General features: G+C 40.0%; 1 protein-coding gene across 1 annotated transcript in view; it reads right to left on the bottom strand.

Moving 5' to 3' along the window:
* eps15l1a (epidermal growth factor receptor pathway substrate 15-like 1a) overlaps window positions 1-13,560 on the bottom strand; it is a gene marked incomplete at both ends in the record, with an annotated part of 37,427 nt that extends 23,867 nt beyond the window's left edge. The window contains 16 exon segments of the mRNA XM_083888530.1: window positions 55-234; window positions 2,569-2,766; window positions 2,850-3,011; window positions 4,679-4,751; window positions 4,853-4,938; window positions 7,200-7,356; window positions 7,616-7,773; window positions 7,844-8,086; window positions 8,807-8,866; window positions 8,963-9,082; window positions 9,691-9,756; window positions 9,872-9,967; window positions 10,173-10,220; window positions 11,628-11,717; window positions 12,328-12,369; window positions 13,534-13,560. Coding sequence (XP_083744656.1) covers window positions 55-234; window positions 2,569-2,766; window positions 2,850-3,011; window positions 4,679-4,751; window positions 4,853-4,938; window positions 7,200-7,356; window positions 7,616-7,773; window positions 7,844-8,086; window positions 8,807-8,866; window positions 8,963-9,082; window positions 9,691-9,756; window positions 9,872-9,967; window positions 10,173-10,220; window positions 11,628-11,717; window positions 12,328-12,369; window positions 13,534-13,560 — 1,806 coding nt within the window.
* Between the last annotated feature and the right edge of the window lie 1,058 nt (window positions 13,561-14,618).

Raw genomic sequence — 14,618 nt, 5'->3', positions numbered from 1 at the left:
TGGAAATGGCTCATCTTCACGATAATAGTCTAAGATGAAAAAGAACATGCTGACCTGCGGCACTCTCATCATGGCCGGGAATCCTCCGTTCTCCCGGTCGCTGAAGCCCTCGCTCATGTCGGCCAGGTTGGTCATGCTGCCCCCGTGGGTTCCGTTCAGGGTGCTGTTGTACTGCTCGATGCTTTTGGACACTTCCTGTTGGCTGTCCTGGATCTGGCACAGCTTGCTGCGAGCCTGGCGGGACGCAGAAAAACAAACACCACGCACATTTCACTTTCAAAACTTTTCCTCAATATTTTACCCAACTTCAATGGCTCCATTTTCATTCGTTTAACAAAGGTTGGCCCCCGTTTTGTGTCTCTGTTGAGCTACGTCTTATATTTGTCATCGAAACGTCACAGACTTGCCTCGGAACATGTCATGTGACGCAGCGTGGACTCTCATTTATTTGCTACCAGATCAGGCCCATTCTGAATTAAAATAGTGCTGGATCTGGCACGACTCGCTACAACGTGCTGTCAAACGTTAACGCACGGCGCGTTTCCATGACGACTGACCGGAAAAAGAGGCGCGTGACGTCATGTTTATGCGACTCCCGATTGTTAAAGGTGCATTACGTAATAAATCTAAATCAACTGGCCATAAAATCCTCCTAATATGTCACAGAGACTCAGGAATAATGTTCATATAACAAACTGAACTCACAAACAACAACAGTACAGACAAAATATTTGCATAAAAAAAAATATTTTGCAGACTGCAAATCATGTTTATGTTTTGAAATCATGTTTTGGCATGTGGCGCCACCTACCGCCATCTACCAATCATTGCAGTCAGTAGAGTCTCAGCTGCCGAGCGACCACGGGTTGCCAGTTCCGTCAGAAAACGAAACCTAAAAGACCTCAGTATTTTGAATGTAGTAACTGTTTTTGGCCACATTCTTACATATGGCACCTTTAAAATGAGTCTCTAAAGTAACGCTAAACTTTAAAAACAGAGGCACACATACGCAGAACACAGGTACGCTGGTTATTTGTTAGCGCTGCTCTTTGCCTTTGATAAACAGACCGTTCCAGTTCGACTGTAGGCGCGCTAACGGCGCTAAAAGGAGCTAATACAGCTAACGGAGCTAACTGGTAAACGGTGCCTGGACTCCAGTGTCGCGGCACGTAAACATGACGTCACACGCGTCTTTTTTCCGATCAGTCGTCATGGAAACGTGTCATACGTTAACGCGCGTTAACCTATTGCACAGCACTATTTATAAGCTTTTCCAAACCATTTATAGGTCTGGAAAGAGAGTTTTCCTCATTTCAAAACTTCTCCAGGAACTTCACGACCGTGGGAACCCTGAAACTGAAAATTTTCAGCTTATTGAATCGTGTATATTTTCTGGTTTCTTTGCTCCATATATATATATATATAGGAAAATAATTCATTAAAAAGGCGTCATTTTAAGACAGAACAAGACATAGAAGAAGTTACACACTGCAGCTTTAACTGAGTTAGCTTCAAGAACAGATTCCATACAAAACATAGAGTGGTTTTTAATCATCCATCCCAGTTACAACACAGTCATTCCTCTTTAAAAGTGCATTTTGGAAGACGCTGAGCATCAATGGACCTGTGTGTGTGTGTGTGTGTGTGTGTGTGTGTGTGTGTGTGTGTGTGTGTGTGTGTGTGTAAATGAGCAGGACGCACATGAATCCAAACGGAGCACAGCAGCTGTTCTCCATTAAAAGAACGTTTTAACGCCACCTTTGTGGCCGATTGAGTGCCTTCATACTTTGAGGGTGTCGGGGCATTTCCTCCTGGCATGAAATACAAGACCGGCTATGGATTCAGAGCTATTTTTTCTGTTTGTATGAAGTGCTAGAACACCCACGGGTGGTAGATTTTAAATTTGGGGGGGCGGGGGATTTTTTTTTATTATGAATAATAAAAAGAAGGTCTTGGAGAACCATGTCATGAAAATCAAAATGACTGCTCCCACAAGTGAAGAAAGAGAGAGGATATTATTACAGCGAGCATGAGGGAACACATCAACTCTGGGGACTCTTCAGTGACAAGAGTTGCGTCGAACATGGGAATAAAATAGAATCTGCAACATAAAAATCTTAAAGGAAAACGCACAGAAAGTCGTAAAAAGACAACACAATACTTAACATAAGACGAAGAAGAGACAGAAGAAACATGAGGAAGAAAATAACGATTTATAACAGCCAGTAAAACTGACACAGAAAGGGTTTAAATTAGATTAAGAACTGCAGCTGTGGATTAAAAACCTCAGTGGTCACTTTGTGGAGTTAATACTTATTGCACTTGGAATGAAGGATTATGTTTTAGGACCAGGTTTTTGACTATTGGTCCTGACAAGGTCAGAGTTGCTGCCAGAAAGGGTCCCAAAAAGGTAAAAACTACTACCACATTTTATGTCTTCTTATGGTGCAGCAGAACCAAATACTGACTTCAGAGGTAAGGAAGTAGTAGATTATATAATGCAAGGGTGCCCCCTGTTGATAGTTCTAAGACACACACTCACACACACACACAGGAGTCATGTCCTACCTGGTTGATCTCGTCCTGCGTGGCCTTCAGGGACTTGATGATGGTCTCCAGCTGGATCTTCCCAGCAGCCAGACTCTGCTCCAGCTGCTTCTCCTCCTGCTGTAGTCGACCCAGGTCGGCCTTCGCCCGGCTCAGCTCTTCCTCCTGGCTCTGCAGGTCCGACTCCTGCGAGTGGATCTGAGTCTGCAGCGTCGAGATCTGCAGGCAGAAGAGTAACGGAGATGGTGAGATGACTGCAGAACTTCTAAAATCATGTACTCTCCCTTCCTCCTCTTCCTCACCATTTGAGACTCTTCCTGACACTTGATCCGGACCTCGTTGAGCATGTCCTCCAGTTTATGTTTCTGCTGGTCCATCTCCTCCAGACGTTCCTGAGCGTCCTGTTTCTGAGCCTCCAGCTCCTGCAGGCTGGCCGTCTCTCTGTCCAGGTCATTCTGCATCTCCTGGTGGACAAATGGGAGTCAAATGAAACTTCAAGCACTAATATAGAAGAAGAAGTGGCTCCTCCACGATAAAGCCACACATGCTCTCTGTACACTACCGTTCAAAAGTTTGGGGTCACTTAGAAAATGTCCTTATTTTTTAAAGGTCACATAGAGTGGTCCTGTTGCACATATATGTTAGTTATGGAGGTCTACTTACATATATTAACTTGTTTTTATGGTCAAAAACCTCCTAGTTTCTGTAAACTAGCCGATAGAAATCCTCTTTTCTGACAGTGTTTTTCAGCCGCGATGTTTCAGAGTGAACTTTCACCCCCAGAAGACAGAGTCTTGTGATTGGCCAGTACTATCCAGCACATCCGTTCTCAGAAGCGCAGCACCCCCCTCTGGAACGGCGGATGCACTGCTCCTCATTATCAAAACATTGTTTTAACAGTGTTTAAAAATAGCTTCGTCACGACTCCCCGCCGCAGTCCCATTTATGACTTTAAACCGGAGTCAGACCCAGAGTCAGAAGACACTGTCGCTCGTGAAACACCTCCACAACGGACGTTATTCTTCTTCTGCGGTTCAATGTACGTAACCGGATGTGCCCGGACTACCGCCCGGAGCAGGACGATCGGTTGTTCAGAAGAACCGCTGCTTACGTAACTATTACGGGATTTTCAGTGATCTCGTTGAGCCCCGAGATTACAATAAAACACAACGTTCTCAGCAATGGCTGAACTGTTTGTTTCGAACCGTCAGGGCTTCATAAACAAGGTAATGACGCAGATACACACCAAAAAAACAGCGATAATAGGAACTTCCGGTCTAGTTCCGCTTCAAGGAATAAAATATTTTTTCAATGAATATAACACATTTTGAGAAAGAAATTACATTTTTGAGGAAAAAAAAGTTATATTTTGAGGGAAAAAATTAGAAAAAACTAACATTTTAAGAAAAATATATCATTTTGAGAAAAAAAATAAAAATAAAAATATTTTTAAAAATTGTTTTAAAATGTCCTTATTTTTTGAAGGAAAGGCAATTTTTTTTCAATGAGTATAACACATTTTGAGAAAGAAATAACATTTTTGAAAAAACATTTTTTAGAAAATTTTGAGGAAAAAAATTAAATTTGAAAATAATAATATATATTTTTAAAAAGTGTTTTAAAATGTCCTTATTTTTGACGGAAAATCAATTTTTGAGAAAGAAATTACATTTTTGAGGCAAAAAATGTACATTTTGCGGAAAAAAATAGAGAAAAAAATTAAATTTGAATAAAAATAAAAGTTTTGAAACGTCATTATTGAGGGAATTTTTTTTTACATGTACATAGGTGTATAGAGGCCCATTTCCATTGTTCAAATGGTATATTGTGCTCTAATACCATTAGAAGGCTATTGGATGATTAGAAAACCCTTGAAAACCCTTGTGCAATGATGTTAGCACAGCGGAAAACAGTTTTGCTGGTTCTTTGACGAAAGCAAAGTCATTATTTTGAATAAAAAAATCCTTATTTCTAATCTTGTCAATGTCTTGACTATATTTTCTATTAATTTTGCAACTCTTTTGATGAATAAAAGTGTGACTTTTAATGGAAAACACAACAAAAATTGCATAGGTGAGCCCAAACTTTTGAAAGCGAGTGCATGTGCGTCGATGAAACAGCTGGTTCTCACCTGCACCTCTGCGCTCTTATACCTGATGGCCTCCTCCGTCTCCCTGATGTCCTGCTCAAGATTGTATTTTTCCCTGAAACACACACACACACACACACAAACATAAGCACACAGACACACATGAGCATGTTAAGTGAGAGGAAATCAAATTATGGGGAAAACCTTAACTGTTACCTTTGCAATTGTGTTATTTCCTGGCTGAGGTCGTCCAACTCTTTGATGCCAGAGAAATCGCCTGAACCCACTGAACTGGAGCTGTCCTGGTGAGAGAAAGATGAGAGGACAGAGACAGAGAGAGAAGACAAAAAGGGTTGGAAAAAGTTAAATATGTTTAAATTTGAAGACAGTGTGACGATAAAATGGCACCAACTGAGCCAAAAGAGACGAGGCCAGAGGAAGAAGGAGGACGAGGTAAAGAGAGGGTGGGAGGACAGAAAATAGTGGTTAATAATAATAAAAATAAGAAGAAGAAGAAGACCACAGGGGGTAAATTGGTGACAACATGTGGGGGAAAGTATCACCGCTCACTGCTGCCATGGAAAGGCAAGATTCAGGATTTTTACCAGCGTTTTCTTCATTCCGTCTCTGGTTCTGCGATTATATACATTCATCATCAGTCATGTGCACTTATTCAAATAAAGCTTTATTTGAAAAACAAAAAAGTTCATGCACCGTACGCAAGGTTTATGTTTCTGTAACAGCACGACAGCGCCTCATACAGGCCTGGCATGTGTATTACAGCGTTTGGAGTCGCACAAAAATCAAGCATTTATGGAAAATACTAGCACTGGGCATGTTAACGCGATAACGGTGGTTAACAACGCTAACGTTAATGCATGTTAACTTAACGCGTCATGCAGTTAAGTTAGCTCCGTTAGATGCGTTAGCTTGTTTATCCCCGTTAGCGTGCCTACGGCGGAACTGGAGCTGGTCTGTTAATTAAAAGAAGAGCAGCGCTACAAAACACCTCTGTTTTTAAAGTTTAGCATAACTTTAGAGACTCATTTTAACATCAGGAGTGTGTTTCCATGACAACTGGCTGGAAAAAGACACGCGTGACGTCATGTTTACGTGACTCCGGATTGTTAAAACGAGTCTCTAAAGTAACGCTGAACTTTAAAAACAGAGGTGCACATACGCAGTACACAGGTACGCTGGTTATTTGGAGCGCTGCTCTTTTCGTGTTATAAAAAGACCACTCCAGTTCCACAGTAAGCGTGCTAACGGCGCTAAAGGAGCTAACGCAGCCAACGGAGCTAACTGGTAAACGGTGCCTGGACTCCGGTGCTTCGGCACGTAAACATGACGTCTTCACCGGTCAGTCGTCATGGAAACGTCGATAACCGTCTTAAACGTGCCCACCAACATTAAAAAGTACGACACATAAAAAAATTGTACAAGTAAAATTCTTTGTTGTCGCAGCTGCTTTTCTTCATTTATGTATTAAGCACAAGCTCAAGCTGGTTTGTCCTTTTTGGGCTGCTGTAGAAAGCAACACCCTTTCCTAAACTACGTATAAAAGTCTTGTTCTAAGGCTAAAAAATGTCAATAAACCGTGCTAAATGTTACACACTGAACCCTGAATCTTCCCTCCATCTGCAGTGAGACACCTTCACTGCAAAAATATCGGAATGGAGAGAATAGTTTTGTAAATGCTTTGCAGAAAACAGCGGCGACGACAACCACAGCCCGCTGCCGAAAGCATTTATAGATCAACACGCTGTCGGTCCATGTTACCTACCCACAGCTGCAACCTTAACGCCTGAAACATCAGCAGCACGTGAGACAGAACCACAGTGGACAGTGAATGTGATTCACAGTGCGTGACAGTCAGTTTGAGGTTGTCCTCCACCAAAAAGGCAAATCATTTTTTAGACGATGTGTACATTTATGACACAAAGAGCAAGAAAACAAGAGATGACGAAAGAATCCATGACTCACCCTCCTCATATCAGACAGAGCAGCCATCTCTGATCCCACAGGAGTCATGTATCCAGACAGACTCTGCAGAGAAACACACAGTGACTCACAGCGATGGCAATAACCACAACACAGTTTCTGAAAAGGTCTTAATTTTATGAAAAAGTCTTAATTTTATGAAAAAGTCTTAATTTTATGAAAAAGTCTTAATTTTATGAAAAAGTCTTAATTTTATGAAAAAGTCTTAATTTTATGAAAATGTCCTCGCTTTCTGAAAGTGTCTTAACTTTCTGAAAAAGTCTTGATTTTCTGAAAAAGTCTTGATTTTCTGAAAAAGTCTTAATTTTCTGAAAAAGTCTTAATTTTCTGAAAATATTTTCACTTTCTGAAAAAGCCTTAATTTTTCTGATAAGTCTTAATTTTTGAAAGTCTTATTTTTCTGAAAAGTCTTAATTTTTTGAAAGAGTCTTAATTTTTTGAAAACGTCTTAATTTTCTTAAAATGTCCTCACTTTCTAAAAAAAGTCTTAGTTTTCTGAAAAAAGTCTTAATCCTAACATAAGTTTGTTTGTGTGTGTGCATGTGTGAGTGTGTGTCCTCACAGGTACAGGCGTTCCTCTCTCAGAAGGCGGGATCATATCAGCACTGAGGGCCTGCGGAGGGTCAATTCCCTTGCTGACTTTTTGCTGGATGAGATACATCGCGAGGCCAAACTGCTCCCGGGACAGTTTGCCCATTTGCCGCGTGTCTGCCAGAGCCCTGCAGGAGGCAGCACAGAGTCATTTTAAAGATATCGTAGACTCAAGATGGCCTTAGTTTTATTAGTTTAACTTGTTTTTGGACTGGTTAAATCCTGGTTCCTCCTCAAGCGTCACTTCACAGACTTCACCACTCATTACATATTTGACTTAGTTTTTAAAGATAGTTTTTACTATTCATTAGAACTGGTGCCTAATACAATAAAGCAGTAACAATAATAAACAATGCCCATGTCTTGTAAATACAGCAGATCACCTACCATATATGGGCGAGGAGGTTCTGAGAAAGTCCAGACTGCATGAAGATGTCCTTCACTTCATGTCCACTCACAAAACCATCCAGGTCAGCATCCGTCTTCAGGAAGATGTCGTCATAGCGACCGCGGTCCGACACGGGAACCACCCAGTTCAGAGAATGCTGAGACACAGAGTGAAACTAATCACATCTATCTTTTAAAACATCTACTTTTGTGTGTGCGAGTCATTACCTGTCCAGACTTGAGTGAGTGTTTGGGCGACAGGCTTCCCGTGCTGTTGAGCGAGTTCATGCTGCCGTGGGACGGCGTGGATCGCAGCAAGTCTTTTGGAGGCGGAGGACTGGCAGGGAGTCCGGGCACCGAGCTCGTCACCGAGCCCAGACTCTTCTTCCTCTTGGATGGAGGGATGAGGGACGAGGGGAGGAGCGCGGGGACGGGTTCTTTCTCCAGCGCCCGGTAAACCAGGTGCATGGCCTGTGGAGGACAACACCGTATAAATACACAGTTAGTGGCTTCACTTTCTGAAAATGTCTTCGCTTTCTGAAAATGTTCTCGCTTTCTGAAAATGTTCTCGCTGTCTGAAAAAGTCTCAATTTTCTGAAAATGTTCTCGCTTTCTGAAAAGTCTCAATTTTCTGAAAATGTCTTCGCTTTCTGAAAAAGTCTCAATTTTCTGAAAAAGTCTAAATTTTCTGAAAAAGTCTAAATTTTCTGAAAATGTCCTCAATTTCTGAAAAAAGTCCTCACTTTCTGAAAATGTTCTCGCTCTCTGAAAAAGTCTTAATTTTCTGAAAAGTCTCAATTTTCTGAAAATGTCCTCGCTTTCTGAAAAAGTCTCAATTTTCTGAAAAAGTCTCAATTTCCTGAAAAAGTCTAAATTTTCTAAAAAAGGTTTTAATTTTCTGAAATGTCTTAATTTTCTGAAAATGTCCTCACTTTCTGAAAATGTCTTAATTTTCTGAAAATGTCTTAATTTTCTGAAAATGTCTTAATTTTCTGAAAATGTCTACATTTTCTGAAAAAATCTAAATTTTCTGAAAAAATCTAAATTTTCTGAAAAAATCTAAATTTTCTGAAAAAATCTAAATTTTCTGAAAAAGTCTAAATTTTCTGAAAATCTCTTATTTTCTGAAAAAGTCCTGCTGCATATTACATCATTGATGAAGAAGAAGATGATGATGATGATGAGACTCACCACTGCGAACTCATCTCTGTCCAGATGACCGTCTTTATCGATGTCACTCAGGTCCCAAACCTGACAGCAGGAAAGGAAATCATCACAACATGGATTATAATTTGCTAACAGCTTCTGATTACAATCAGATTTAGCTTTGAGAGGGTTTTATTTCACCTTGCCGAGGACGTCCAGAGGTAGCTTAGAGTTGATGAGGACTGGCTTGACCTTGTCCCCGGACAACAGGCCGTTAACAGGAGCCAGACTTTCAAAGATTCCATCAAATTTATTCTTTTCTTCTGGCTAGAAAGGAAAAAACACACAGTCTGATGAGTCACTTTCCGAAAGTGTGAAAAAGTCTTAATTTTCTGAAAATGTCTGAAAAAGTCTTCCTTTTCTGAAAATGTCTGAAAAAGTCTTAATTTTCTGAAAATGTCTGAAAAAGTCCTCACTTTTTGAAAGTCTGAAAAGGTGTTAATTGTCTGAAAAAGTCTTAATTTTTTTTGAAAATGCCTGAAAAAGTCCTCACTTTCTGAAAGTCTGAAAAAGTCTTAATTTTCTCAAAGTCTTAATTTTTTTTGAAAAAGTCCTCATTTTCTGAAAGTCTTAATTTTCTGAAAATGTCTGGAAAAAGTCCTCACTTTCTGAAAGTCTGAATAAGTCTTAAATTTCTGAAAATGTCTGAAAAAGTCCTCACTTACTGAAAGTCTGAATAAGTCTTAATTTTCTGAAAATGTCTGAAAAAGTACTCACTTTCTGAAAAAGTCTGAAAAATACTTAATTTCCTGAAAATGTCTTGTTTCTGAAAAAGTCTTAATTTTCTGAAAAAGTCCTCACTTTCTGAATGAGTAAAATGTAACATTTTCTTGTTCTACTGCCTGTGTGTGTGTGAGTGTGTGTGTACACACCCTGACAGCCCAGTGTAGTTCAGCAGGCACAGTGCTGCTCAGAGACGGACTGCTGGTGTCCTTCTGTAAACAGTACAACATGAAAATTGTGTTTTTAACAAATTATGGATATGAATAATAGTCTTTTAAACACAGAATGGAGTTAAATCAAGGATTTAATGACAGAATTCACACTCACAAACTTTGGGGGAGGGACTGTGAGGTTGAGGCTGGACAGACTGACTTCCTGACCGCTCTGAGCACACGCCACGAGCCGCAGAGCCACGTAAAAGCCCTGAGAGACAACACACTCATTTTCTCATCCTTATCTCAGTGTATTATCACAAACAAGATCACTTTGATTCGATTTGCATGCAGAGATTTGGCTTCGCTTTGTCACTAATTGTCATTTTTCTGTTCATCACAGTCACAATGATCTAATAACATGTTGTTAATGTCCCAGCAGCTGCTGCAGCCGGAGGAAAAAAGAGTTAACCTACCTGTTTGTCCAAGTAGCCTTTTCCATCAGGATCAGCCAAATCCCAAATCTGAAGCACAAACACAGAAACAGATAATTGGTGCCAATGTTTTGTAATTTTGGACGAAAAAACTACAGATTTATGAACATTTATCAAGCTCCTGGCAACGAAAAATGTGTAAATACTATAATAACCAATGCTGTGTGTTAAAAAAAGGAATAATCTGACCACACGTGAGCTTTTCTATTCACAGTGACAAGAGTAAAACGATCAGTTTCCTCACTTCTGTCACAGCTCAAGGTTATTTAAATAAAGACTGTAACCTATACTTATTCATATAATATAATCTGTTCTTGTCCTGTATGGACTGAAATGTGAAACAACCTCATATATGAGCCTCGCTGAAGGTTTAAATGTCTTTTTCATCAATATCCTCTCCTGTCTGTCACTCACACACACTGATTAACAGTGAAAATATTATCTTTCTTTAAACCTCAGGGTTTTTCCTGTCGTATCTCGTGGCTGCAGCGACGCGCACGACCTTCACCGACCTCATTAAAAATAGAAGCGCTTTTTTAACCTTTGAGGTGGAATTCCATTCACAAAGGAAAAGCAAACACAGTTTTTAAACGAGTGTGTAGTGAGGTGGATGACGTTGACTAAAAACCTTAGATAAGCACGGTTAATGAAATGTTAGCTGCAATAACGTCTCAAAATAAAAGGTTAAAACCACAAGAAGTGACCTTTTTATTGCTAGAAAACAAAATACAAGAGCTCGGTGTCATGTTTACTCTTTGCAAAAGCACTGAAAACATCTTAACTTTGGCAAGAAATACGACAGCGTTGACAGCGAGAGCACTGAGAGTCACAGTATACGCAGATGATCTCCTGGTATATTTGAGTGACCCAGTCTCATCTCTACCTGCGATTCAATCAACTCTGGTGCAATTTGGCTCCTTTTCATGATATACATTAAAGAATTTGGCACAAAAAGCATCCAAGAAACAAACAAAATCATCTGTTTGTGAACTCTGACACCACGTACAAGTGTGAAGTGAGGATGAGGAAAATTGAAAGTGACGTTGACTAAAAACCTGAGTTGAAAACACTTAATGAAACGTTAGCTCCAACAACTTCTCAAAATAAAAGGTTAAAATCACAAAAATTGACCTTTTCATTGCTAGAAAACAAAATACAAGAGCCCAGTGTCATGTTAACTCTTTGCAAAAGCACTGAAAACATCATAACTTTGGCAAGAAAAACGACAGCGTGGACGGCGAGAGCTCAGAGTCACAGTATATGCAGATGATCTCCTGGTATATTTGAGTGACCCAGTTTCATCTCTTCCTGCGATTCAATCAACTCTGGTACAATTTTGCTCCCTTTCGGGCTAAAAATTAAACAATTTGGTACAGAAAAAGCATCCAAGAAACAAACAAACACATCTGTGCGTGACATCTGACACCACGTACGTACCTTTCCCAGTGTAACGTCAGGGAGTCCCGACTTCTTTAAGAACAGGGCAGCTTCTGTGGGTCCCACTCTCCCCGTGTTCCCTGGATCCACCTGGGACCAGAACAGACATGATGTTACCGTGACATCGCTCCAACTTTAAAGTGTACACGCGGAAAAAGACATTATAGCCACTTAACGAAAGGCTCGTCGTATAAAAGCTTCAGTCAGTGCTGCGATTTTACAACACAGCACACGGGAGTAGTTGATCCACTGCTGCCTCCTTCACAAATGTCATACGTCTTATTTTGTACATTTTGGTGTTTGAAATCCTTTATTTGGATTTAGTTAAGTGCTTAAAACGTAATTATCCTGTGTCCCTGTGAGCTAAAAACGCTGGTTTACTCAATGGACTTTGGTCATTTGGACAGTTTCCAAATGGAAAAGGTGTCTTAATGTTAGATAAATGGTATAATAGTGATTTACACGTCAGTTTTCACCACTCACACCTATTCACTCGCACATTAATCCAGTGAATAACTGAGGAGATGGGTTATGGACGTGGCAAGAACTGACTTAACTTCGGTGGGCGTTGACACAGATTCACGACTATTTAGAAAGTGGAGATTTTAACATTTTCCAATTCATAATTCTGCTCAACAAAGTATCAGTATATCAGCATATTTATCTTATCTACAGTAGAATACGTGAAGGTTGTTCTTACCTGTCTGTAAAAGTTCTCAAATACGGGGTTCCCACTTGACAACTGTGGCAAAGAGAGGAAGAGGTTATTAGTCAGTTATTAATCGATTAACAAGTGTGAATTTTGTCTGGTTTCTTTGCTCCATATCAACAAAAAAATCATTAAAAACTGAATCAATTTTGTTTTTTTGTGGACAAAAACAAGACATTTGAGAACATCATCATCGTCATCATTTCCAGGTTTGACAAACACCGATCAACGTTTTTTTTGGACCAAACGATTAGTCGATTAATCGAGAAAATTATCTACAGATGAATGGATTATGAAAATAATCATTAGTTGCAGCCCTAATTGCAAGACTGGAGGACAGTCAGGGTACATTCTATGAGGTCTGGTATCACTTACTATATTTTATACGATTCAAATTGACGAATGGGCCATAATTAAGATCATTTATGTATTTATTATTACTAATTTTTGTGATTGGGCGCAAAGTTATGCATATTTTATGAGTATGATGTGATTTTTTCAAACCAAAAATTCACTAAAAACACATATATATGTGTATATATAAATAAATCTTTTAAAATAGCACTTATATATAACATATTCTCCAGTATTAGCAGCATTAGCAGATAATATGATTGTTGTGATGATGTCAGCCTCCTCCATCACTCAGCCTTGTCCTCTCTGTGGCCCGTCTTCATCTCACCACCAGCCTCCTCATCCTCACTCTCTCCTCTCTGCATCTATGCTAGGCTAAGCTAGGCTAAGCTCTTGCTAGGCTCACGCTCCGAGCGTAGCGCCGCCTCGTTCACCTTTCTGCCGCTTTTTGTCACATAAAAGTCCGCGGTGGAGCCTCTCTATTATTCCCCTCTCTCCACATTATATATCCACAACATTCACTCATAAAAGCACGGCGTGTGTGTGTGTGTGGAGAAATAGCAGCGCGGCTAACACAGGCGAGAGCCCCGCTACCTAACGGTAACGTTACCGCAGAGAGGGCCTTCCTCTGCTGACACAGGGCCAGCTGACTGAGCTGCTCCGCGGGCTGCACTTTCAGCCGAGAGCCGCTTTGCTCTCCTTTCACGGGACATTTCTTTTATAAAAAAAAAAGACCCGGAGTCGCGGCGGCTAAGACCCGGCGCGGGGGACGGGGGGTGTTATCGTAAGCACCAACCGAGGCGGTAGTTGAAGAGTAGAGACCGATAAAAGCTGCATCTTTACCTGGGTGAAAGATGTGAGAGCTGCCATCTTCCCTGTTGCTGCGGGAACGCACCCACTCTCTCTCCGTCTGTGTGTGTGTGTGTCCACAGCGACGCTCCCCCCTGGCGGTCAGACCAAGCCACTACACCCACACCCCGCCCCAGGAGGTGACGTTTTCATCAGCGGTGATCGATAATAGTGATCAATATCGACATATTTTTTGTTAAAGTTCCGTAATAATCTACACACGAATGACGCCACACACACAAAAATATCACATTTTCACAAATGTCTGTCTTTAAAATTGGACAAAATTGTCAAAAAAAAAACAAAACTCTCACATGAAACCAGTTTCATCCGGATCTTAACCAGATTTGGCGGTTAGCGACATTTAACAAGTTCAAATGTGTTTTTCGCAACAATATTTTAACACATTAAGATGAATTTTGTCATGTTTATGTAAAATGGTAATCCCTACAAGCAGGTAAAGTTAAAAATGTCAAATTACAACGTAGGCGACGTGAAGTGTGTTAGCCGTTATCTGCTAGCATAATGTACGGTAAAGAGGTTTCAGTGTATTTAAGAATATACAATTATATTTAGGAATATTTTGTTCAGAGGAGGATTAGGGCCACATTTTCTTCAAAAAAGGGCATAATTCTGAGATCAAAGTCAAAATTCTATGTGGGAAAAGTAACTTCTGAGATTAAAGTCCGATTTTTGAGAAAGAATAGGCATAATTCTGAGATTTAAGTCAAAATTCTGTGGAGAACAAAGTCACTTCTGTGATTAAAATCAGTATTTTGAGAAAGAAAAGGCAGAATTCAGGAAAATAAGATTTAGATTTAAAGTGAGAATTGATTAAAGTCATAATTTAATCTCAGGATTTGACTTTTTCTCTGAATTCTGCTTTTTGTTTTCATTTTGTTTTCAAAAACATTTCACACATGGTCATAATCCTCTTCCTTAATTTTGCACGTCACTTTTTGTTTGTTAATTCAACAATATTTTAACAGATTAAGATGAATTTTGTCATGTTTATGTAAAATGGCCATAGCTACAAGCAGTTCAAGTTAAAAATGTAAAATTACAACGTAGGCAACGTG

The sequence above is a fragment of the Microchirus variegatus genome (genome assembly GCF_963457635.1).
Source record: "Microchirus variegatus genome assembly, chromosome: 4".
Lineage (NCBI taxonomy): Eukaryota > Metazoa > Chordata > Actinopteri > Pleuronectiformes > Soleidae > Microchirus > Microchirus variegatus.
This window is presented reverse-complemented; position numbering and strand designations above follow the sequence as displayed.